The sequence below is a fragment of the Triturus cristatus genome, chromosome 5_2 (assembly GCF_964204655.1).
Source record: "Triturus cristatus chromosome 5_2, aTriCri1.1, whole genome shotgun sequence".
Lineage (NCBI taxonomy): Eukaryota > Metazoa > Chordata > Amphibia > Caudata > Salamandridae > Triturus > Triturus cristatus.
Window position 1 is genome coordinate 708,392,874 of NC_140588.1, and position 26,484 is coordinate 708,419,357.

At 42.7% G+C, this 26,484-nt stretch overlaps 1 protein-coding gene across 1 annotated transcript in view; it reads left to right on the forward strand.

The window, feature by feature from the left end:
- Positions 1-22,362, forward strand: part of CHM (CHM Rab escort protein) — a 757,130-nt gene extending 734,768 nt beyond the window's left edge. Inside the window, exon 15 of the mRNA XM_085607803.1 lies at positions 20,054-22,362. Coding sequence (XP_085463929.1) covers positions 20,054-20,260 — 207 coding nt within the window. The 3' untranslated portion in view covers positions 20,261-22,362. The remainder of the gene's footprint in view (positions 1-20,053) is intronic.
- The last annotated feature ends 4,122 nt before the right edge of the window (positions 22,363-26,484 follow it).

Here is a 26,484-nt window from a genome sequence, read left to right on the forward strand (position 1 = left end):
TTTGTGGAATTGTAGTCTGCTGCCAAACTAAGCTAAGCAGCATCATTTTTATATTGAGTACATTACGTTACCAACCCAAAATTATTGCACAATAAAATGCTACTTTGTGCACTACTAGTTCCAGTGTTAAAATGAAAAACTGGTAACCATGTTGTCTGTCTTGTTCCTATCTTGTGGTCCATCGAGGGTTGCCCTTTTCTCTGCCTAGGCCAGGGTAATTGTTATAATTAGTACAGAATTTTAGTACACCCTGTATAGAGAATATGGTGTTTCTTTTCGAAGGAAGTTTGTAGAAATTCATAACAAATGTCACATTTTATCATGCACATCGCTTCTGTAGTATTTAATAAGAACATTGATATTTCACTGTACACGACTCCACCGCTAGCCTCTATGCATGCACAATGGGAGGCTGACCTTTATCGTCCATGTACGGATAGAGAGTGTTCCACCATATTGGTGGTTCCTACTCAAATACCTCATTCAACCCGCTTTCGCTTGATTCAGCTTTACATTATACACAGAGCCTACCTTACACCAGCCAACATCAACAAATACTTTCACTGTACAGACGCCACTTGCCCCCATTGCGGACTGGTGAATGCAGATATCATACATATGCTCTGGGCATGCACGCCTCTACAGCGCTATGGGTCCTGGGTCCGTACCCGTTTGATGCACTGTACTGAGAAACCTCACTCTCGTACATGGGAGGTGTGCGTACTCTGCCACTACTGGCAGGTAAAAAGCACAAATTTGCATCTCGCTTCATAGATCTGGGTCTAATCGTAGCTAAGCGGCTAATCACATGCAGATGGAAGTCACTTGACCCTCTACACCTCACAGCCTGGATGCGGTCACTTACAAACTGGGCCCAAGCAGAGAGCATCTCATTACATAGGGAAGATGCCATGGGGCTTCATAAATATCCATTGGCCGGTAGCTGGGATGTGGTCATGGATGACCTCTACACGGATATCTCAGATACTCACCCCTGTAAGCCCAATTACCCCGCAAAGACGAATTGGGAGGCAGCGCACGCGAGTTGCTGCTCCCTGTCGTCGCTTTCTTTGGTGGGCTTAACGTGGACAACATGCGCTTCTTTCCAGAAAATGGCCCCACTGATGAGATACCTGGAGACAGACATGAGTAATTCACATAGCAACTAGACGGAGGGTGGGGCTCGTTGTTGGGGGAGGGTGGGTGGGCTAGGACTGACATGACAGTCACTGTCAAGGTTCTTTCTCCACACATGTTCTCATTGTTGTTTGATTGATACCCTCAACTGTTTATTTCTGTCATTGCGTGTTATTGCTTGTTGCGAACAGTAAATGTTAATTCGAAGTAAGGTGCAACCAGTTGCAGAACCATGTCTTATGATACGTATATACGTATCCTGTCAGACGTCAGATAACATCACAGGTACTTGGCGTGGCAATGTCCTTTCAGGTTCCATTAAATATTGCCAACAATGTAATTTATCACATTGATATTGCTGTTGCAAGGTAATAACATGCATCTGTTAATCTACGTCAATATTGTAAACTGTGTTTCTGGAATCCTTTTTTTTTTATCAAACTGTGACCATAAAAGGAAAAAGCAATACACGGATTTAAACAGAAAATGAGAATTGCTCGATATGTGGTACTACAACAAATATTTTATTTTGATTTAGAATACCGCAGATTCCTGGCAGAGTAAATAACAGGTGGCAATATTGCCAAACATTGACACTCATTTCTGCAATCTCCTAAGGAATGAAAGAGGCATTGGGAATCAAACCAGAGACTTACTAGTCATACATCAGGTTAACCCACCAAGCTCAATGTTCGGAGACCTGTTTATCTGTGTGGCCTCAAACAAGCTTATATTGCAGAATCCCGATGAGCCGACTTAAAACTTACCTTTTAGCAACAGCCAGAGAAAAGCTTCTTTTTGAAGATGAAATAAAAGATATTTCATAAGCTCATCATTTCATATAAGCAACTTTTTGGTGAATTTGCAAAAAAGGTTGTTGTCTTAAGATAACTGTGCTAAAAATAGTTCTACAGTTTTTTGGATTAAAATGTATAGATGCTGCTTTTTGGTTGTCTCACTCATTCCCCTTTCTAAAGATATTTCTCAGTAGACTATCAAAATTGTCAGCTCCACATAATTGGTTAGGATTGTATCGTGTTTGGTCAGTATATTTATAATGCACATTTTATCTTTGTCTTTTCTTGTAGTGGCTCCAAGGATAGCTCTGCCTTATTGCTTGAAGTGTTAGCCCTGCCTTATTGCTTGAAGTGTTAGCCCCGCCTCCATTGGTTGACCTGTTAGCTGCCCTGACTTCACCTCCCCGAAGTTCAAGTCTAATTGCACCCCTTATTCACATTGGAAAGTTCTGTTACCTCAAGCACACTTATAAACAAATAGTGATTTTAAGAAATAGGGTTTTTGTCATTCTGATGTGATGATTGTTTTTTTTAGCGAATTGTAACTGTGCGAGAGTAATCCAGTGAAATTTGGGGAATGGTTCAACTGATGAACTCAAAGAATCAGTTTTGATACGCCATTTACGTGTCACAAAGAGTTGCACAGCCTTATGCGCGTATGTAAACAACATTAATTAAACATGTAATCAGTAATTGTAAGAAAGTTAATCCAATGTATATGTTAATCCATATCTTATGAGGATTGGGAAGGGTTCAGAGGGGAGAACAAAGCATGGGATTGTGTATATCACGGTGTAGAAGGGCACGATGATTTAATTATATCGCCTTAGAAAAGGGTGGGCAGTGAAGAATGCATTGTACATTTTAAATGTATGTGAACTGTTAGTTGAATGTTTTTAAAATATCACAGATACCCCTGACGAAGGTCGAGGACTGAAATGCATTGGGTACGATGTAATGTTTTGGAAGAACAAAGATTCTGTATTTGCCTGTGAATAGGCCTGCATGGGCAATTCGAGAGCATGAAGATGTATGAAATCAAGAAACTTTATACCTTTGACGTGATGGATAAAAAAGAGTGAAACATTTGAATAAATTGGATTAACTTTCTTACAATTACTGATTACGTGTTTAATGTTGTTTGCATACGCGCATAAGGCTGTGCAACTCTTCGTGACATGTAAATTATGATTGTGTTATTGTTCTGCGACTCAACCATACAGCAAAGGATTTACTGCATGGTCACAGTTCCCTTAGTATGACCACTCACCCAGTATATTTTTAGATCTAGTTCCGTCTGATTACCTTTGAATACAGTAGATTATGAAGACATACACAGGTATATTTCTTTGTAGACACAATACAGTTTGTAAGTGGCTTAATGTAGATTTCCATACAGAATACTTGAAATAAAAACAATTATACAAACAACTCACTTTCAGGCAAGGATACTCAAGAGGAATTAAAAGAAAAAGGAAATGAAAGGTTCATGGAAGAATCACCTGTTTTGAAAAATCTGTCCACTCGTTTAGGCACAAAACTGCTTATTTTAAATAAAATATCTATTTAGAAAATTTCTTTAAAAAATCTGTTTTGAAAAGCACTGCATAGGAAGTAGGTCTGTGTAAAATGTAAATTATGCTGGAGTAAAAAGAGTATTTTAAAATAAAATTGTGTAGCTATCTTCTTATGAAATCACCAAAAATTACACGATTACTCATTACTCATTGCATAGGTATTAATTTGACACCAATTTCCTACCACAAGAGCACAGGAAAAACTAACTTAGCTGCTGTGAGCAACTGCTGCTGATTAGTGTTTTGTTGCATTAAGTGCTATTTTCTTGGGGCAATTTAACACCTTTCTTTGTCTTTCAAAATGTTGCCATTAGAGGTTTTAAAATCTAGACCATATGAGGCATCCTAGATGATGAATAGCCTGGGATTACATTTGTTTGAAGTGTCGGTGGATATACAGTGAAATAGCTGATTAATCATTTTAATCAACTAAAACTGTGTGCTGCAAAAATCAACTAAAACGCACAATCCCTTTTATTCTGAAAAGTCTCATGCTCATTTTTGGGGATGTATGAGTTTGTTAGCCAATAAAAAAGGTAACGGTTGTCAGCGAAGTGTGTGTATATTGTTTAAAACAGCCAAGTTCATGTTAGAGGAGAATTAGGATACTTGCTAAAAAGGGAAACTGGAATCAAAAGCTGAAATTAGTGTATTTTGAGGAGGTTAGAATAGTTTTTTTTTTTTTCAACATATTATATTGGTTTTCTTAATATTACAACTTCCGCAGTCATTAGTATACATCATAACATAACCGCTCACCTCCAAACCAACAATTCTACATTTCGTCCACCACTGCTAGGTTAGAATAGGGTTGTGAGCTTGTTATGGTCTGACTTCACAGTGCAGATAGACAATTGTGAGCATCACTAGAGAGGGGTTTTGGCTCCGCCCATGTGTGGGTAGGAGCCAGCAGCACATTTTGATTGGGCTGAAGTTGTTTTGCTACCACAAAAAAGAGCTGTGTTTATTTTGTTTCCGGGGAGAAGCACATGAATTGCTTACACATTTTCTGTACTGCCTCTGATCCCATATGTTGTGTGGAAAATGAGGTAAGTATTTATGACCCTTATTCTGCTGGCAACAAATTGGTCGAGTCAGCCATGAATGAGGGTGACATTTTTACTTCCATCTAACGTGATCTTTATATCTTCAGAGACTTCCAATAAAGTTGATTTCGTACTGTATTGTGATTCAACACCTGACTGTGACATATGTAAAAGTGCTGATTGCTTCAACTTTTCCGAGACTTGTCTATTAACAAATTTTCCCAGCATCTTAGAAAATGCAGGCAACAAAGAGATGGGATGAAAATTAGCTAAAATATCACGTTAGCGGATGGCTTTTTAAGCAGAGGTTTATTTCTTGCCTGTTTCCAAAGAGTGAAGTCAGTAGCTGACTTCAGGGAATTATTAAACAAAACATTGATCATTTTGTTCAGATCTCTCGGTGGACAAGGATCTAAGAGGGGGGGCACCTATTTACAATCTCGCATGGTTTTCTTTTTGTTGGAGGCTAATTATTTTAAATTTGGAGAACCGTATTTAAAGGTTTATCCACTCTGAATGTTCCTGGTTGTTCCTACCATAACCTAAATGACTTTTTTTTTATATTTTCTTTAAAAATCTGTCAAACTATTACACAACTCTACTGAAGGTTTGACTTCCGTATTGCAGTCTTTTGGTTACCGTGTCACTGGAATCAAGCTTTCAGTTCAGGGAGCACCTGGCTTGGCAGTTCGGCCTGGACTGTTCCTATTGGAGCAGTGTCAAGACTGATTTGCACATAGCTGGGTCCAAACTGAGGTGGCATAGTGTGCAAAGTAAGAATGGATTGGGATGAGGCCCAGTGGCTGAGAATAATTTAAGCTTTTCATCCATCACTGTTTTGTATACTTACCTGCAGGATAAGCAGCGGTGGTAGTAGTAATGGCTTTGTAAATGATGCATCTGGTTTTAAAGATGTAGCTGGCTGGCAAGGGGAACCAATGTAGTACCACCAGAACAGCAGGGATGTGATCATATTTCTTCAGGTCTTGGATGAGACTTGCTTCAGTGTTAAGGATGCCCTTTATATTTGCCACTTTTTAGTCTGTGGGTCATAAAGCAGAGCATTAGTACCATCCAAGTATGAAAGTACAATGGTTTCTACAGCAGTTCTGAAGTTGCTTTCAGGAAGAAATAGTTTCACTTTCTGTAGAAGAGAGAGCTAATACAGGGTGTCTTTCTTTGTTTTGTTTTTTGGCAGTGTGTTCCTTGATGGTGAAGTTGGTGTCCAGGGTGAATCCAAATAGCCTGAATTTCGGTGAAAGTTGGGGGTTCAATGGATATCATTGAGCCAATTTTGTTCTCTTTCTTGTTTGTTGTTCTTGTCAAATAACAGGAATTTTGTTTTGGTTGTGTTGGGCTTCAGTAGGCCCTGAACATCCAGGTGTGGATTATGTGCAGGTAACTTTTGAGGCATTGAATGTCTGAAACAGAGGAAACTTAAAAGTACAATTGTGTATCATTTGCACATTGGTGGAACAAGAAAAAGTAGTGATCCAATGTATTGTCCACTTTCTGTCCCTTCACAGTACATACATTCTTCCTTATTTCACTACACTACACTGCCATTACTCTCCTCCCGGCAGGAAACAAAATCTGAGGTGGTGTCTTTGCCCTGGCACATTGGGATCTAAAGGAGGAGTCATAAGGTATCTTATGACTCAAAACTTCTTTGAAAAAAACAACTTGCAAACGTCACACCCAACACCAGTCTGCAGTAGTGGGTAGAGAATGTGAATCAGCAGAGCATGGTAATCTACAGCACTTGAAACTAAAAGCAGATAGTTACATGTAAGTAAGATTTCCCCATTTCGCTTCTGGAGGATGTGGCAAAACCTTTCTAGCTTGCTTGATTTTTCTGGTTTCACAGTCTCCCATTTTTAAGTTACTGTGGTATGTTTGCTTGCTTGCCTTTCCTTGTCTCACAGTCTCTCATTTGCAAGTTAGTACTTTTTCCCCATCCTGTGGTACAGAAGCACTTGAAGGCCCTGAACCTCCTGTAAAATGCAACTGTTATTCTCAGCTGAAAATGTTAAGCCATCCTTTTCTTTCCAAATGGGTCTCCAAGGATTTGTAAAAATGAACACTTTATACTGCCCCCAATAGATCTGCCTAAAACTCAACTTATCAAGCCTCAGCTAAATATGCTAAGACTCTGCCAGTGTTTATTCACATTTATAGAATGCCATAATAGTTATTATCAAGTCAAAGATTTCTGACCTCATCCATCCCCATCTTTCCCACCCATGTCAGAGCTCATTTAATTCTGAGATGCCTGCAGTTGGCTTACCTTTCCGAACAGCCTACCTAATTCCACATAGATTCATTAATTTGCTCCAAAGTTAGTAAGTTTATTGAACCCTCCCATTTTTACTCTGCCCCCCTTTGATATATTTGCATAACATCCAGTATATCAAGTGTAAGCTAAAGAGGCTGTCTGCCAATTATATCCTGATGCTGCACTAAAGGTATTAGTATATCTACATTTATTTTTACTGCTGCCCCTTATCCCTTTGCACCTCTGTGACAGAGATGCATTAAACCTGAGATTTGTAAGCTGGGGTTCATTTGGTGTCAGCTTGCCAAATTTCATGCAGATTCATTCAACAGAAACAAAGTTACTAGCAATCAAAGACACTTTTGGTGTTCCCATCACTTTGGAGGAGCTGCATGAAACTTGACATACCAACAGAAAGCAATACATGCTAAGGATTTGCCAAATCTCATGCAAGCGTCATCGAATGGCATCACAGTTATTGTTAAATGAACACTATTTTAACCATCTCCACTTTTCATCTGTGGCACATGGATGCATCTGTGCGAATTTGAAAATGCCAGCAGTGAGCCAGATGTCTGGCAATTGTTTAGCAAATTCGTCAAATGGCGCTATCAGAGGCAAATCAAAATGCACCGTTTAAATCCTTAAGATATTTCCAAACTTGCCTGACACCTGTTTGTAACGCTTATTTCTCAACTAATGCTATATGGGAGTACACCAAATCAAGCAGTCACTCCTCTGAGTACTTGTTTGTGCTATGCTACATTTGGTGTCACTCCATACAACGGTTTTTCTCTTGTGGTGAGCAATATTTCCTGTGGAAAGCTGTATCTTTTTTTTACCCCCTCCCCCTTGTTTTTGTCCCTGAACAGATCTATACATAACTGTGCCGCCATCTGATGAATATTCAGCACTATTTTGATATATTTGTAACTCACTCTTAAAATGTGCCTTGTAAGCTAGAGTAGTTACAGGGCAGGGTGCTAATATATATAACAAGCATCGTCATAGCCAATAGGTCTCGCCTTTGGGACCTTATAAGTGTTTAGCCAGAGATATTGACTTTACCTATGTCTTTAAGCTGTGCTGTACAGAAGTCTGCAGCATGCTAAAAAGTTATAATAAAGAAGTGTCAGAAGTATTTTTGTTACCTTATATATGACCAAGAAAGCATTAAGTACAACTGAACGACCATATTAAAAAGGTATTAACAATAAATAATATCTTGAGGCTTTTTTTGTCCTTTTAATGCTGGCAGCTTCTATCTGCCTGTCCCAATGGTTGCTTGTTACGTTGCCAGCAAAACACACAAGATGATGGACGGAATGTTGCATATTGGCAAAACATTCACCCCCAGTCACAGATGAGGCACAGGGTCAAGACTGATTTGCATATGGCCATGTCTGAACTGGGTTGGCGTGGTGAGTAAAATAACGATGGATTAAACCCAGCTCTGTGACTGGGGGTGAATGTTTTGCCAGTGTGCAACATTCCGTCCATCATCTTGTGTGTTTTGCTGTTTGCCCTATGTGGGAAGGGTATGCCCAGACGTGGGTCCCGTGCTCACTATGCCACTGGAGTCAAGCTATCCTGGCTGAAGAGGGGTGAAACCCCGAAACCGGTCCTAGGATGCTTGATTCCGGTCCAGGGAAGACATGGCTTGGCAGTTCGGGCTGGACTGTTCCCATGAGGCACAGGGTCAAGACTGATTTGAATATGGCCATGTCTGAACTGGGGTGGCGTGGTGAGCAAAATAACGATGGATTAAACCCAGATCTGTGACTGGGGGTGAATGTTTTGACAATGTGCAACATTCCGTCCATCATCTTGTGTGTTTTTCACATTCAATGGAGGCAGTGGTTTGACGCATTTGAAACGTATTTGGGTGCTATTGGGGCTTCACGTTTCAGGGCAGAAAGGAAGAAGTGTCTTCTCCTTCACTCTTTATGTTTTGAGGAAAGAGAAGTCTTTAAACCTCTCCCAGATATTGTGTTGGGGGAAGGTGAAGTCATTGATGAATATCACGAAGCGGTTAAAAAGTTAGTAATCAAATTTGATGGGCAACCCAGTACAGTTGTGTTAAGGCACACATTTTTCAAGGGCACACAGCTACAAACGAGAATGTTGATACCTATTTAAGTGCTTTGCTTAAATTGTGTGCTGAATGTCATTTTGGGGAATATCGTGACCAGCTTGTCAGAGACCTATTCATTGCACATTGATGGGACAAGCAGATTCAACAGAAATTGCTTACTATGAGCAACCCTAGTTTGGAAGAAGTCATAAAGGTGACAAAGAGTGTTGAACTAGCACAGTTATCTGTGAAAGAGCTTAATGTGAACTACACCCTAAAGGAATCTGTTAATGCGGTTGCCTCAGCCAATGCCACTAGCAATACTGTGCGCAAAGACAAGCCAAATGAGAAAGTGTTGTTCAAAAGAACGAACATTTGCTATAGATGTGCGTATGCTCCACATGGTAAAGACGACAGAGTTTGTCCGGGTAAGAATGCCAAGTGCCACAAGTGTAGAGAGTAGGACATCTTGCAAAAGTGAAACTGACAAAGTTAATTCTGTTATACAGGATGAACCGTTGTGTGAAAATGATATGGTCCAAAAATTTCAAGACATGATTGTGGCGGTCACGGATGAAGAGGTAGTCTCTGGTGATCTGTCTGATTGTGTAGACCCCTATGTTGATGTGTTAGTGGGTTGAGTTTGTTTGAAGTTGCTGGTAGACTCTGGTGCCCGTATAACAATGAATTCATATGATTTGTTCAAGAAATCTTGGGGGACTGGTCTCTTTTTCCTCCTGATAGAGCACCCGTCTCTTACGAGGGATGTAGAATTGATTTGGAGGGGTTCATTGAGGATGTGTTAGAATTCAGTGGGCGAAAGATACAGTGAAAGATTTATGTGGCGGTTCGTGGATTAAACATCCTTGGCTGGTACCATCAAGGGCTTTTCTGCAAGCGAACAGGTCCTGGTTATCAAAGACAATCCTGATTCTCTCTGTTTAGAACATGAGTTTCCCAAAGTGTTTTCAGACTCTCTTGGAAAGATAGTGGGATTCAAGCACAAGAGAAAAGTTTAAAAAGATGCTATACCAGTGAAGCACAAGGTCAGGTCTGTGCCATTTAGCCTTAGGGGTGATCTAAAGATGGAATTGGATAAATTGCAGAATTGTGGGGTCATTGAACCTGTAGAATTCAGTTTGTGGTTAAGTCCTTTGGTTGTCGCACGCAAACGGAATGGCGATATACGTTTGTGCATCGACCTGAGAAGTCTTAACAAAGAAATTTGGGTTGACTCACATCCTCTTCCAAAAATTGATGATCTGTTGGAAGAACTGAGGGACGCAGAGTGGTTTTCAAAGATAGATCTTGCCTCTGCGTACCATCAAGATATGTTGGATGATGAGTCTCGCCGCTATACAGCTTTTAACTCCCCTTTTGGTTTATTTCAGTTTTGTAGGATGCCCTTTGGACTTGCCTCTGTGGCTTCCGTGTTCCAACGCATTATGCAGACAGTGCTTCAGGATGTAAAGGGTGTGGTCATCTTTCAAGATGATGTGCTTATCTTTTCTAAACATTTAGAAGAACATGATAAGGTTTTGAGGACAGTGCTTGGTATTTTTGAGAAGAAGGGAATTGTTGTAAAAAAAATAAAATGTGAGTATGGGAAGAGAGAAAAATAATTTTTGGGACATCTTGTTTCTGCTAAATGTGTCAGTCCAAGGCCAGGTCTGGTGAAAGCAGTGGTTGAATGTCCATGTCCAAAAAACAAGGATGAATTATGCTCCTTTCTGGGGTTGTGTGAATTCTATTCACGTTTCATACCTGATTACGCCAGTAAAATGAAGGTCCTTTCAAATATGTTAAGGACGAATGTCACTTTTGAGTGGGATGTGAACTGCCAAGAGACTTTTGATTTGGTCAAGTCAGAAATGGTTAATGCAAAAACCCTTAGTCCATATGACCCGGCTGTTCCCTGCACCATTACAGTTGATGCTAGTAACTATGGTTTAGGGGCAGTTTTGACTCAATCGTCAGGTGTGAGTGAAGTTACCATCAGCTACGCTTCCAGAGTACTGCGCGATCCAGAGCTAAATTACTCTGTGATCGAAAAGGAGCTTTTGGCGTGCTATTGGGCATGTAAAAAGTTCAGGACTTACATTTGAGGCAGGAAATTTGTCATCCAAACTGTCAATAAGCCCCTTATATACATTCTTGGGGGGTGGACGTCTCAAATATGCCACGCCTTGTATTGCACGGCTGACTACTAAACTTCTACAGTATGATTTTGTAGCTAAGCATATCCCAGGAAAGGAAAATGTCAGAGCAGATTTGCTGTCCAGACTTCCCATAAGTGAGGATGATGTACTTGATGTGGCTGAGGACAAGGAGGACTGTTTTATTGCTTTTGTCGGTGCGGTAGAAAATAAGGCTTGCAGTGAGAGTGAATGGAAAAAGGCGTTGAGTGAAGATTCTATTCTAGTAAGAGTTAAAGAATATATTGTGAAAGGTTGGCCTAGAGAGAGATGTGTGTCTTCTGAAATTCATCCTTTCTGGAAAGTTGCTGACGAACTGTCCATTGAAGATGAGATCATCATGAGGGATGGTAGGTGCATTCCTCCTCTTAATGTACGTACCAAGTTGGTTGACTGTGCACATGATGGACATTTAGGGGCAACCATGACAAAAAAGCGTGTGAGACTGCACTATTGGTGGCCTTCTATAGACAAAGACATTGAGTTAAGAGTCAAGGAGTGTGTTGTCTGTTGTGGAGCTGAGAAGGGTTTTAAAGTTGTCACACCTCCTTTACAGCCCAGTCCTTTTCCAGAAAAGCCATGGCTTAAGGTGTGAATTGATTTGGTGGGTCTGTTCAATTTTCTTCCTCACAATCTACATTTTGCGTTTGTGTTGATGAACTTTCACAGCAAGTGGCCTGAAGTCCGGTTTTGTGCTTCTCCCACAGCAAGCAGTGTGATTTATGTTCTTAAAGAGATTTTTATGAGGGAAGGATTTCCAGAAGATCTTGTTTCTGATAAGGAGTGAGTTTTGGAATGAATCTGGTGTAAAACATTTAAGAAGCTTGGTTGGACACCCTCAAACCAATGGTTTGGTTGAGAGGGTGAACAGGGTCGTTGTGGAATGCATTAAGTGGGCAAAACACAATGGATACGATGCGGAAGGTGCAGTGGTTTTACTGCACAACGCCACATTCTCTCACCAAGGTAGCACCCTTTGTGTCACTAAGAGGTCGGGTACCCAATTCTGCTTTATACCCGGCTTGGCTTTTAAGAACTGGTCGTGACAGTGTCGTGCTCGTCGATCACGTTGCCTTGGAATCCAGGGTTGAAGTTGCACAGAGGAAGATGTCTGACCGGTATAATCAAATGGGATGACCCTCTTTGTTGTACTTAGATGTGCTTGTTTAAGATTCTGCCTAGAACCTTCATGTATTGCCATAGTACTCTTGTGTTGGGTATTCCATGAATGTCAGTTGATGCCTGTCGTGAGAGGAGCAGTGGCTTGTTGTTCCCACAAATACAATACTAAGACTTAACTTCTGTGTCCTGTGATGGTATCCTGTGTCCGGGGACACAACACTCTTACTGGACTTAAGGCCCAATTTAGAATTTGGCAGATGGGTTACTCCATCACATATGTGATGGATATTCCATTTGAATTCTTACAACTGCATTGTATCCTATGACTCTTGTAATAAGATGGACAGGATATCTGTCATGTTTGTAGTAGAGTACCTATTCAAAAAACTCTAAATCCGGGTTGTGTTCTTTAATTTAAAATTGGTGGTATTGATTGAACTTAACCTGACTTCTTAAGGGATTGTCTGCTGCTTGTGCTATAAGTACCATGGAATGAGCATAGATTCCCTTAGAACTTTGGCCTAACCAGAGCTGGTTTGTTGAGCTGGTAGCAGTACCACTCTCCCAAATGAATAACCCTATTCCTGACAACATATCAGTCAACCATATCTACCCTTCCACTATTAGTATGTATATATATGTTCCTGATAGCAGACTCTGTGACTACGTCCAGAGAGCTTGTGCTCTCACTTACCTTGTGCTTCGTGACTTGTTGGGCTGCTCCCTCTTCGTTCCCTGCTGCCGCCATCACCAGCTGCGGCTGCACCGTGCATTGCGGACTACACCTCCCGTCATCCCGTGCGGCAAGGGAAGCCGCTGACGCAGGTTACGCGCCAGGAGGCGCTCAAAAGACCGGTGCCCCCTTGGCAGAGCGGGTTCCTGATAGCAGACTCTGTGACTACGTCCAGAGAGCTTGTGCTCTCCCTCACCTTGTGCTTCGTGACTTGTTGGGCTGCTCCCTCTTCGTTCCCTGCTGCCGCCATTGCCGCCATCACCAGCTGCGGCTGCACCGTGCATTGCGGACTACACCTCCCGTCATCCCGTGGGGCAAGGGAAGCCGCTGACGCAGGTTACGCGCCAGGAGGCGCTCAAAAGACCGGTGCCCCCTCGGCAGAGCGGGTTCCTGATAGCAGACTCTGTGACTACGTCCAGAGAGCTTGTGCTCTCACTCACCTTGTGCTTCGTGACTTGTTGGGCTGCTCCCTCTTCGTTCCCTGCTGCCGCCATTGCCGCCATCACCAGCTGCGGCTGCACCGTGCTTTGCGGACTACACCTCCCGTCATCCCGTGCGGCAAGGGAAGCCGCTGACGCAGGTTACGCGCCAGGAGGCGCTCAAAAGACCGGTGCCCCCTCCGCGTCGCGGGACGCGCGCGGGCAGCGCCGGGCCAAGCCCGGGACAAGGGCGGGACCGTCTGTGGCCGTCCGGGGCCGACGGAGGCCGGGCCGGGCCACCCCCCCTGGATCCTGCATGTAAGACCTACAGTAAGACTTGTAACGTACTGTCTGGTAAACACCATTTCAACCTGTAATTGCTTTGCTTATAGTACTCGTATACCTGTGCCCCTTTATTTGTCGTGCCCACAATCAAAGCATGTCTGTAACACCGCCTGTACAACCATCTAAAGGCAAGACATCATTAGCGGGAGGTTTACGGAAAGGGACACTAGATCATTTTTTGGCTAAAGCTGTCTCTAAGTTAGACAACGAAATAGCGGATACGGAACGCCGTCTGTCTCATGGTCTACCCCCTAATAAACGCTCCTCTTTGGGCACCTTTCAAACGATTCCTTCACCTACACCTACAACACATAATATGGTCAATACCTCCGCTTCAATTAATGACCCGGGTATTCCTCTACTTCTTCAAGATCTGCCGCCGACAGCAGACTCCTCAAGGGATTTCATTATTATTAACACTAACGCGAACCCTTCCCTACACTCCACTTTGGAAGGGGTTCTACCAAATATGCCTTCAAAAGTAAAATCAAGGCCTAACAGAAAAATGAATCCCCCTAAAAATTCCAGACTTGTGGCAACCCTGAAAAGAAAGAGGGGCGGTGAAGGGGTGAAAGGTAGCCGTTCCAAAGCACCGAGATTACTCCCCAGTCCCTTACAATGTAAAAACATCACATTACCTATTGTGCCTGATCCTAATGATGGACTAATCCAGAGACTCGAACATCTTGTGAAATCTCTTTTACTACCGCTCTCTGAGAGAATAAAAAGGCTAAATGAACAACTAGACACCTTAGCAGCCATATCTTCTTCGAACAGTTCTCTATTGAAAGATCTGGTTATTTTTCAAACAACCGATGGCCAGAGGAAATCATTAGATACGACTCCTATAAGAGATGTCTCATTGCCTATCAGAGCAAATATACAGCCCTCGGCTATTTCAGCTAATTCTGTAAATGTGCTAACCTCTTCAGGAGACGGGAAAAAATTAGGCCCGCAAAACACATCAGGAGGGCAAAATACTAGTACCATCAGGGTGCCAACTTTATCCAAGTCTACCCAAAGAATGGATGAGCACATTGATTTACCACCTGAGTCTGCCCCCTATGTTACTATACTTACGGGTGTACCAAAATTAAGCCCAGGAAAGAAAGAGGGGTTTGTAGAACTTAAAAATAAAGTAATACATTGGTTAAGTAAGAACAGACCTTTGCCCCCAAACCTTAACGGCGAGATTTTATTTGTGCGAAGGCTGACCTGGCTCGGGTGTAGGCCTAAAGACATAGAGGGTGATATTGTAACTATAAATTTTAAAGATCAGAAAGTAGTTACTCACATAGCGGATTGGTTCTCAGAAAGAGGAGTGGAAGGAATATCAACTCGTGTTCTGAGTTACTTCTACCCCCAATCTCTTCTCACCCCCCATGTTAACATCCCCACTTGTAAGCCATTCAGAAATACCAGAACAGCCCCAGCGTCCCAACATCAAAGAACCATTAGATCTGTTCCATTGTTACAACATTCTAGAAACCCTAGCCGCTGGACTGCTTCTTCCTCCTTTTCACCCTTTCCAGATAGGCCTCATCCTTACCAACAGCAGCACACACACAATTTACCTCAGTACCCAACTTGGACTGTTCCAGTCACAAATCGCTTTGAGGCATTGACAGACTTAGAAGACTCTGATTGACAGATGGAACCCAGCTTGGAAGCTTACCTATGTGGAGCCCCCACTATGCCATTCAACACCCATGTTACTATTTCTTATCCTGGAACGGATATTGCTAATATCTGTAATAAGGGAACTCCAAATTGTGATGCACCTACTGATCAGCTACAAACTATTAGTGATAAATTATACGCTGGGACCATCTTTAATTCTGATTGCCCAACCCATCCTAGCTCCCCTCTTCCCCAAACTATTACAACTAGAGCTAAAAATAAAAATGATCCTTTAATGAGGGAAATATGGGATGCTCAAACCATCATCTCATGGAACGTTGCAGGCCTTTCAAATAAAATATCGCACCAACCCTGGCTAGATATAGTTACTTGTTATAGTATTATTTGTCTCCAGGAAACATGGGCCGTAGACGAACTCCATATTCCAGGATATCAGACCTTCCACGCCCCTGCACAAATAAGCTTACAGGGAAGAAATAAAGGAGGTCTGACTATATACGTCTCGATAACGCAGGGCATAAAAGTATTGAGATATATATTTACTGAGTACTATCAGATTTTAAATATTAGCTGGGGGCAGGTAAAATTTCTGACCCTCATAAATTTTTATAACAATATTCCTATTAACAATCTAGAAAGCCAGATCGATAATCTTATGCTGAGTGCCAATACTATCAAGACCCAGAAAAAAGATGAGTTGGTGTTGATCTGGTTGGGCGACTTTAATTGCACTATTTGCCCACATGCTTCCAATGGCATTTGCGGCCTTGGTAAACATAAGGATGACAACCCAACTCATTTCGTCCACTCAAAACTGGGCGATACTCTTAATTATATGCTTTTTCATTTTAACTTGTGTTTTATTAACGAACTCTGCACCCCAAATATTCCCTTTAAACCAACTTTTCATGGGCGGGGATGCAACTCGATTATTGATTTTACTCTTATATCTCCATCCAACGAAGGACTAGTTATCGCCTGGGAAACACTCAATGTTCTCTACAGTGATCACTACCCAATCTCCTTTAATCTTAAAATTAGAAAGACTCATGAGACCTCAGTAGACAAGTTTAAGTACCATCCTAACATAAATTTAGCTACAAAAAACGGCTACTCCATAAAATGGGACAGGGTCAATCCCGCCGTTTTTCTACATACTCTAATGGGATTCTGCCAACCTGATATACTTGCCTGTCTGACAGAAACAGAGGAGTCATCAGTACTCTTGACTTCCTTCTTAAAAATTCAATTTGAACTTAAAAAATTATTAACTAGAGAGCACCAACCTAACTCTAAAATTGGTCACGGTTGGTTTGATAAAAACTGCACCAAAGCACTTCAAGCTCTCAAAAGGGCACTGCATGAAACTACCAAATCACCTGCTGAGATCAGTAAAGCCAGAAAACTGTACAATTTGGCCATAAAAACAAGGAAACAGACTTTAAAGAAAGAGGCTTGGTCGGCCCTAATTGAAGCCTCCAAATCCAAGGATAACTTAGCCTTCTGGAAAGTGGTTAACGCCCCCTATTTACAGAAAAATCAGACAGATATTATGGATATGGCCATAAACGGTGAAACTTGGGTAAATCACTTTAAAAACTTATATGATAAAGTAGAAAATCTTGACTATGGCAACTCATTGATTGACGGGGTAACCATCCAACCATCCATAACTCCACTGAATACATTCCCGATAGGCATTTCTTTTAATTGTTTGGAGATTACAAAAGCAATCAAAGATAGTCCTTCAGGCAAAGCCCCGGGCCCCGACGGAGTCCCGATTGATGTCTACAAAGCTGAAACTGATCTTTGGGCTCCCCTGTTAACAAATGTTTTAAATAATTTTAATCGACATGGGTTCTTACCATCTTGGTCCGAAGCCATAGTCGTCCCAATTTTTAAAAAAGGAGACAGAAATGACCCCACCTGCTACCAGCCAATTTCACTCTTAGATGCACTAATGAAGGTAGCAGCACGGGCAATTTTAAATAGAATACAACTTTGGGCAGAAGAAAAAAATGTATTATCACATTTGCAGTATGGTTTTAGTTCAGGCAAAGGGACTATAGAACAGAGTTTAAATCTGGCCTTAGTCTTATCAAAATACACGCAGGCAAAAAAGGGAAATCTTTTTGTTACATTTGTGGACCTGAGCTCCGCATTTGACTGTGTGAACCATGAGATACTATGGTCCATACTATCTGAAATGGGTTTAGACTCTAACATCCTTCAATTTATAAAAACACTGTACAGTGACGCAGGCGCTAGGGTACGCTATGGAAATAAAGGCGAGTGTTCTGATAAATTTCCTATTAAGAGAGGGGTACGTCAGGGGTGCATTCTAGCCCCCCTCCTCTTTACCCTATACATAAACTCCATTGGCCAATATTTAATAGAATCACAGCATGATTACCGAAAGATTCTGGGAGCTCCGACCCCAATACTCCTTTATGCTGATGATGCTGCTATTATGTCCCGGAATAAGATAGGTCTCCAGAGGGCTGTCTTGAAGTTTGCAACCTATATGAAAGAACGAGGGTTAAAAATTAATATTTCAAAAACATATACGATGGCCTGTGGTCCTGGAACAAAGAAAGTGCCTTGCTCAATCTTCTTAGACAGCAAGAGGATCGAGACCACAGACCATTTCTCCTACCTTGGAATACACTTTGATAGGAGGGGAAACTGGCATACAGCTGTAAATGCCAGAAATTTGGCCTTCACGCGAGCAATTGGCGCCCTTAAACAGTTTTCAGCTAAATTAGGTGGCAGACCAGTGAAAGAGCTGATCGTACTTTATAAGGCTAAATGTATTTCTACTGCCACCTATGGAGCTGGTCTTTGGGGCATTGAAAATCCACAACTACTTCAAAAAACAGAAAATCAGTTTTTGCGTTCTCTACTAGGAGTTTCTAAATCAACATCGACTTACCTTATACATATTGAACTCGGTATGCTGTATATTTCAGACATTATTAAAATTGCGCCTATACTGCTGTGGCATAAGATTTGTGTTACTCCTGAGACTCAACTAAATAGAGACTTGATCACTGATTGTCTCGAACTCGATGGATTAACTAACATCAAATGGCTCACCTACGTAAAAAACATGATGACTGACCTTGGCCACCCTGAGTTTTTTACGAGGCCTTCTAGCATGGAAATGGTTTCCAGGAAGACCCTAAGAGAGCTGGCCTTAAATCATTTAACAACTAACAGATGGAACCTGGAAAAAACAAAAAATACAGTTAGCAATTTCCAAAAAATAACCATGCACGAAGGGCTCCAAAACTGCTTGTTAATTCAGCCTACTTGTTATGCCCGAATGCTTCTGACTCGTCTCACATTTTGAATTTTTTTTCGTATGATTGCTTTCCCTGTTTGCAATTCTTGGTCAAATGAACTCCCACTATGCCCTTGTGACGACACCTCTGCCCAATCTAACATTCATTGTGTTCTTTTTTGTAAATTCTATTAGTTGCCCAGGGGGGCTTTTTTGAAACCACTTTTAAAGTCCTGGGGAATTCGCACTTGTAGACCGGCCATGTTTAGGTTATTACAGCTGGAAAATGAATGTACTATCACCGCAGTAATGAGTTTTTTAAAGCTGGCTGTTAAGTTTCGGAACTCTATGTAATTATTCTAATATGCACTTTATGCAATTTGACAATTTTTTATTAACAGGGGATTGTTTTGACTGACTCTGATTATGTAAAAACAAAATCCTTTTAGCAATTTTACTTGTATATATATGCATGTACTTTTTAATGTATGCTTTTATGATTTCAATTTGAAAATCGAATAAAGCTTTCTTGATTGATTGATTGATATATGTATTCAATACCAGTGAAATACGTCTGGCCCAATAATACACAGTATTTGATGCAAATGTAGTCTTAAATGCAAAAGCCGGCATTTATTATAACAATTCAATTGTTAAATCCTATGTTTTTGTCATACTAGAGTTGCATCTTCTGGGCCTCGATCACATCCTAGCTCATCAATGCTTCACACTATGGGCTTCTGCAATGGGATTAATGGGACCTGGTATAACTAGTGCACATAAAGAAGAGCGCAGTATAACCTATAAATGCAGATAAACAGAGAATATTATTCTAGTTTTTACCATTGTTCCATTGTTAAGGGAGGTGAAGGGCAGTGTGATCCACTCAAGACTTCTCTTCATGAGTCATGGCCCCACCCCACATTTAACAGTGGTAATAACTTTTATGGTTGCCCCACTACAGCTTCCATGAAAACTAGATCGTCTGTCTCACAGTGAAACAGAATTATAATACCCCAGTCTTGCCAGTGTATATGTAAACACCTGGCGGCCTCTGTATAGAATATTTCCTCAGAACTAGGTGTCTTGGAAGTAAACGTTATTTTTCACTTGAAATATTGGCAGTCTCATCTGGTGCAAAACACTCATCTGCCTCCTTTTACCCTCCTCAATACGCGTCTAAGATGGGGGAACATGTCATAGCTTAGGCACCAAGAATGCTCTCACAAGATGAATGCAGTGATCCTGCTTTAAACTGTGCGAGGGGCGTGCAGATGTTCACTCTGATATGCTTTAAGTATTACTTGACATAAACCTCAGTGTAATGAATGTCACACCGTCCCTCTTTTATACTGCTTAACACCAACCTCTTTGAACATTGTGGTTAATTGTACCTACTTTTTTCACAGGCTGAGTCAATTTTCCATCATATCTACCCAACCGAAGAGTTCTGCCCTCAAGCTCCAAACCCAGAAGATATTGTGTATGATGCAGATGCTGCAGACTCAGGAGATGCTAGTTCCACACCCACTGTGGAAAGCAAGTCTGAATCTGGTACCCAAGAAGCCATTACCGGAGAATCCGGTGATGTCCCCGAGGAGCATCAGCCCGAATGAAGAAAGAAATCAAACAAGGAAGCTACATTTGCTTAAACTATGACTTTTGAAGTTTCATTTTCCTTCTGTTGTCCAATTTTACTGATCCCTGTAATGTCTCGCGTATTTTCCTCCATAACGATCTGTATATATTTTACCTCCCCGACCACTGTGCTTTAAAAGACCTAAAGGTGTCTCCAGCCAAGGCCTACAAATGACCTCTTCATTGCAGTGGATTACCATTCATCTTTTTGTCTTCTTGCATTCCAACTCTGCCTTCCGTTATCCCTTGGTCACTGCATTCCCTTTCTGCACCTGGCCAGCATCACGTGGACATGCAGGTTTTCATCCTATTTCTCTTGCTCTTTACCAAGTCTTCACAGTAAAACATTGGTAAAGGAATATATTCAGTTATACTCGAAATACTGTCTGCCATACTCACTCCTTGGCCTTCACTACTATTAATAGCTCAAGAGGTGACCAAATAAGTGTAGTGTTATAATAGTGGAAATAAGAGCATTTCAGATCATAATTGTATTTATTTTTTACAAACATGCATATCGAATTCACTGCCTTTCTTTGAGGAAGATTTTGAAGGTCTTGAGGGTTCCTATGAATGTTCATTTTTGATCAAGAATAATGAAAGAAAAATCCTCACTAATTTGGGATGTCATTTGCACGGCGAATTCTGGAGGTCGTTTTCATGGTTTTCAGCTGCCAGGAATACATGCTCTGTCTCTTGTAGCTTGAACATGAACACCAGTTGTACTTTGTATTGAAAAGAATACACGTAATGACCTAAGAATTTTCTCGTGAATGATAAGCTGGATCAGACATAGACAGTCAGCTATATAGGCTGCCATGACAGTTGAGGTGCAGTATTACACTTAAACGGGAATTACACGAGGATAATCGCCTTTGATGAAATGATAGCATTCTTTGACTTAATGTCTCTTAACCATTGTTGTGACATTGCAGTGAATCTGTGTTTATACAGCATGTGTTATTTCAGTTCCTCAGAATGTTTCGAGAAAAGCAAAGCAGCTTTCTTTATTTTGGTTTCATTCCATAAGATATTTGGGCTGGGCTTGTTGATTTATTGAATAGTAATATATAGTTTTTTTAAGAGTGGCCAAAAACCTCTGCTGAAATGTATTAGATGTAAATTATTTTATACATATTTATTATGGATATCCTAAACATCTAGCTGAGTATTTAGTTGGGCCCACGAGCCCAGCCCATTAAGATATTCATTTTCGTTTGCTTATTTTTTAATGCCCTTATTTGATGGAGTCCAAATCCATGTGTATTGATGTTTTCAAAGATCGTACCACACCTCTGGTAGATGGACTGAAGGGCATGTCCCCTCCTTACAATAAGAAGCAGAATTGTAAATGCATAGGCCTGGAATCTGAGGCAGCAGCATTTTTGCTATGTAAGCTTCTGAGAACATTGCTGGAAGGTGCTATTTTCAGATTTTTCCCTCCATAGAAATTTGCTTCAGTGCCTTTTTGTCTTTCTTTTGTGCACCAGTGTTCATCTCATTCACACATCCGAGTCTATGTTTTGTGATACGGTTCTCCCCTGTTGCTTTTACCAAAACCTTGTCTGAGACCTCCCCAGAGGCTTCCACTGCCCGCTGAATGTAGTCTATCTCATTTTCCGCTCTGGCTCCACTTGGGGTAGAGGGCTCTTACAGGCCTACATGCTGTACCAGTTCTAGAATAATGCTAGAAGGCAACACATGGCGCCGTTAACAGAGGGTCACCATGTTCCCTGTGGAATCAGTAAATGTGTCAAAATGTCACTGCACCTAGGGCCAAGATACTTTTATGGGCCATGCGTTCAAGCTAGACTCTCACCTCTCAGTACATGGGAGCTCCCCACTTTCTCCTTTCGTCCAACAAAACTGGTCACTGCTAAATGATGGGTGTGTCGAGAGCAATTGTATATCATCCAACTGCTGCAATAACAAGGTGTGTGGCACAGTTTGCTTATTGAACCCTCCCGTCTATCTGTAAAATGTGTACGTTCAAGTTGCTTCTGTAACTCGGGTCGCAAAAATGTTGACATTTCAGATATGAGTTGCATAGAAATGTCAATAAATAAATAGTTTGCCACAACGAAGCTAGGTTGTCTCTTGATTCCGAAGAGTATGGTTTATTTAAAATGCAGTTGTAAGTTTTAAAGTTATTATTTTGAGTATCCTCTGGAACAATTTATTGGTAGTTGATTTTTGTGAACTTAAATTATCTTTTAAAAATTAAATGTGTTTTTATCAAGCTTCTTTCCATATTTATCAATGTCCTTATAGCCTGACATTCACATGGCTGGGTCATGTCGAAGTCTTACCTTAACACCCATTTCTCCTGAATGCTTTGAAGAGGTTTATTTTTTCTACATTAATAAATAAATGTAGGCAATATTGTGAGATCTGTTTTAACAAGTTAGTATGATTTGAGAAAGCAATACTATAAAGTACTATGACAGTAATCCTGGCATGATTGCAAATGAAAGGTTTTCAGAATCAGTCCCAATAAGTTTGAGTTTGTTTTCTATGTAGGTATCTTTCAGTGAATACTTATAGTGTCCAAAAAAGTCAAAGTATTACCTTGTTTTTAGGTCTCTCTAGAGGCAGCGCATGCGCTACTCTGGCGAGACATTTAGTTAGTGGATTTTCAAAGTGCTACCCAGGCTTTTGCTTGGCACAAGCTTGAGTGCATGTGCACGCGCGCAGCCGCCATCTGCCTTTCCTTTGTTGTCATGGGTAATTAAGCGCCTCTCTCCGGGCACCTTTTTTTATTGCAGTTCCATGACATGCTCTCCGGCCACGCGACCATTGAGTTCCATGACGTGCTCTCCGGCCGCGCGGCCATTGCTTGCTATACTTAGGTACACAAATGGCTTTGTGAATCGGGCCTTTATGTAGCGATTGTGTGTGTTTTATTTCAAGGAGTTGCACAATCGCACACGTAGTTACAAAATGCGATTTAGTGCGATTACTGGGCCCTTTCCCCTCTTCTTCCTCCAAACAGTTGCCACTTTATTTCGGGGACACGCTGGCAGCAGTGCCACTGGGCAGCACAGTTAGCTGCTGTACGTAAAGCAGCCTGTCAGCTGCTGTACGTAAAGCAGCCTGTCAGCTCTGACACTCCGTCTTCCTGACTACGACGCGGAGTGTAAACTGAAACATTTAAATAATGATATAGCTGTCAAGATTCCGATATGATTGTCTCCTCGAGCAGCTCACCTCACATTACATGTTTTATTGTAACTCATATTAGGCGTCTGCGAGCCTACGGCTCATCCTTGCTGGCCCATTAGCACGCACGCCACGTAACGCCGAGTTTTAACTGACTTACTTCTGAAGGATTCGCCGCAGTTTCTAGGAAACCTGCCTGTGTTCTTTTCACTTCTTATACTGCATTAGCTTTTCAATTGATAAGGCTGTACCTTTTGGTACTCAGGGATTTACGCAGAATCAAACAATGACAGTGAGACTGGATAGATAAGCAAAAGTAGACCTGTTATTTACACAAGTAATAAATGGGATTAGAGTCAAAAGAAAGAACGGAACACGAGTCGGCCCAATTTCAGTGTTTTCAAAGTATTTCGTAAAACAGAACGGTTGGTTGATGAGAGCAAATTGTGCTATCCTGGGTTTAATATACCATCGTATTTGTGAGTTTACAGCCCGCATGCATTTCCCGTTTCTTGTTTTTTGTGAGCCTGGTATTTGCAGAGATCGATTCCATACCTGTGTTATCGAGGACGGTCTAAAGGTTTGGGCAGCTGGGCCATGAGGGATTTGCATCACTACTTCAACAATCCCGGTCTGCACACACACTCAAGAATAAAGGTTAATAATATTTCTTCATTAAAATTCAAGCTTACATTCCTGCAGAAACATGGATAAGACTTTATTTAATTGAATATGTGCATTTCATGTGTGCCTGATGATATACTCTTTATATTCAAACTGTATTTTGTATCTCTTGCCTACTAAACACAAAAAAATATTAATACGGTTAACCGTTTACTGATTGGTGGTACTAAAGCACCTATGGCTGCATCTTCAATGAGTCGTTCGGATCAGTACTGGCCTTAATAATAACACTCCAGTGTTCTTGCTGCATTCGAGCATTTCTTCAATCAAAGACATTTCTAGAGCGCACTACATACCCGTAGGGTCTCAAGGCGCTGGGGGTAGGGGGGTGCCGCTACTGCTCGAACAGCCAGGTCTTCAGCTTCTTCCTGAAGGAGAGGTGGTCTTGGGTCAGGCGCAGGTCGGTCGGGAGGGAGTTCCAGGTCTTGGCGGCCAGGTAGGAGAAGGACCTTCCTCCTGTAGTCGCTCTTTGGATGCGGGGGACCGCGGCGAGGGCGTGGTTGGCTGAACGGAGGTGGCGTTTGGGAGCGTAGAAGTTGATTCGGCTGTTGAGGTAGCTCGGGCCTTGGTCGTGTAGGGCTTTGTGTGCGTGGGTGAGGAGGCGGAAGGGGATTCTTTTGTTGACGGGGAGCCAGTGTAGGTCTCTCAGATGTCCGGAGATGTGGCTGGCTCGTGGGATGTCGAGGATGAGTCTGGCTGAGGCGTTCTGGATCCGCTGGAGTCTCTTCTGGAGCTTGGCGGTGGTACCGGCGTAGAGGGCGTTGCCGTAGTCCAGTCGGCTAGTGACGAGGGCCTGGGTGACGGTCTTCCTGGTCTCGGTGGGGATCCACCAGAAGATCTTCCGTAGCATGAGTAGGATGTTGAAGCACGCCGAGGAGACGTTGTTGACTTGTCTGGTCATGGAGAGGGAGGAGTCCAGGATGAAGCCCAGGTTGCGTGCATGGTCTGTCGGTTTGGGTGCGGTGCCCAGGGCGGGAGGCCACCAGGAGTCGTCCCAGGCGGAGGGTGAAGAGCCCAGGATGAGGACCTCCGTCTTGTCTGAGTTCAGTTTCAGGCGGCTGGTCGTCATCCACTCGGCTACCTCTTTCATCCCTTCGTGCAGGTTGGCTCTTGCGGCGGCGAGGTCGTTGGTCAGGGAGAGGATCAGCTGGGTGTCGTTGGCGTAGGAGATTATGCTGAGGTTGTGTTGGCGTGCGATGGCCGCGAGGGGGCTCATGTAGACGTTGAAGAGGGTGGGGCTCAGCGAGGATCCTTGGGGGACGCCGCAGATGACTTCGGTGGCCTCTGACTTGTACGGTGGTAGGCGGACTCTCTGTGTTCTTCCGTCGAGGAAGGAGATGATCCATTCCAGAGCCTTGTCCTGGATTCCGACGTTGCTGAGGCGCTGTACTAGGGTGCGGTGGCAGACAGTGTCGAATGCCGCGGACAGGTCTAGGAGGATGAGGGCCGCTGTTTCTCCGTTGTCCATCAGGGCTCGGATGTCATTGGTGGCGGCGATGAGGGCGGTCTCGGTGCTGTGGTTGGCTCGGAAGCCAGACTGTGAGGGGTCGAGGGATCCATTCGTCTCGAGGAAGGCGGCCAGCTGCTTGTTGACGGTCTTCTCGATGACTTTGGCTGGAAACGGGAGGAGCGAGATGGGGCGGTAGTTCTTGAGTTCGGTGGGGTCCGCTGTGGGTTTCTTGAGTAGAGCGCTGAGTTCGGCATGCTTCCAGCTCTCGGGGAAGGTGGCGGTGTCGAAGGATGTGTTGATGATGTCTCGCAGGTGGGGTGCGATGACAGCGTCGGCCTTGTTGAAGACGTGGTGAGGGCAGGGGTCGGTCGGTGATCCGGAGTGGATGGAGTTCATCGTGCGGATGGTGTCTTCGGTGCTGATCGGGGTCCAGGCGTGGAGGGTGGTGGTGGGGGGTGGTTGTTCGGTCGTGGTGTGCGTTGGTTGGTTGTTGAAGCTGTTGTGTATGTCCGCGATCTTGTTGTGGAAGTATGAGGCGAGGGAGTTGCAGAGGTCTTGCGATGGGGTGATGTCGTTGTTTTCTGCGCTGGGGTTGGATAGCTCTTTCACGATGTTGAAGAGTTCCTTGCAGTTGTGTGCGTTGTTGTCCAGCCGGTCCTTGAATGCAGTTTTCTTGGCGGCGCGGATCAGCTGGTGGTGCTTCCGGGTGGCAAGCTTGAAGGAGGTCCTGTTGTCCGGTGTAGGTTCCCTTCTCCAGACTTTCTCGAGGGCTCGGCAGTTCTTCTTGGAGCTCTTGAGTTCGTCGGTGAACCATGGGGCTTTCTTGCTGCCGGGTCTGCTGGGCGGGGTCCTCAGCGGGGCGAGCTCATCCGCGCAGTTGCTGATCCACTTCGTGAGGTTGTCGGCGGC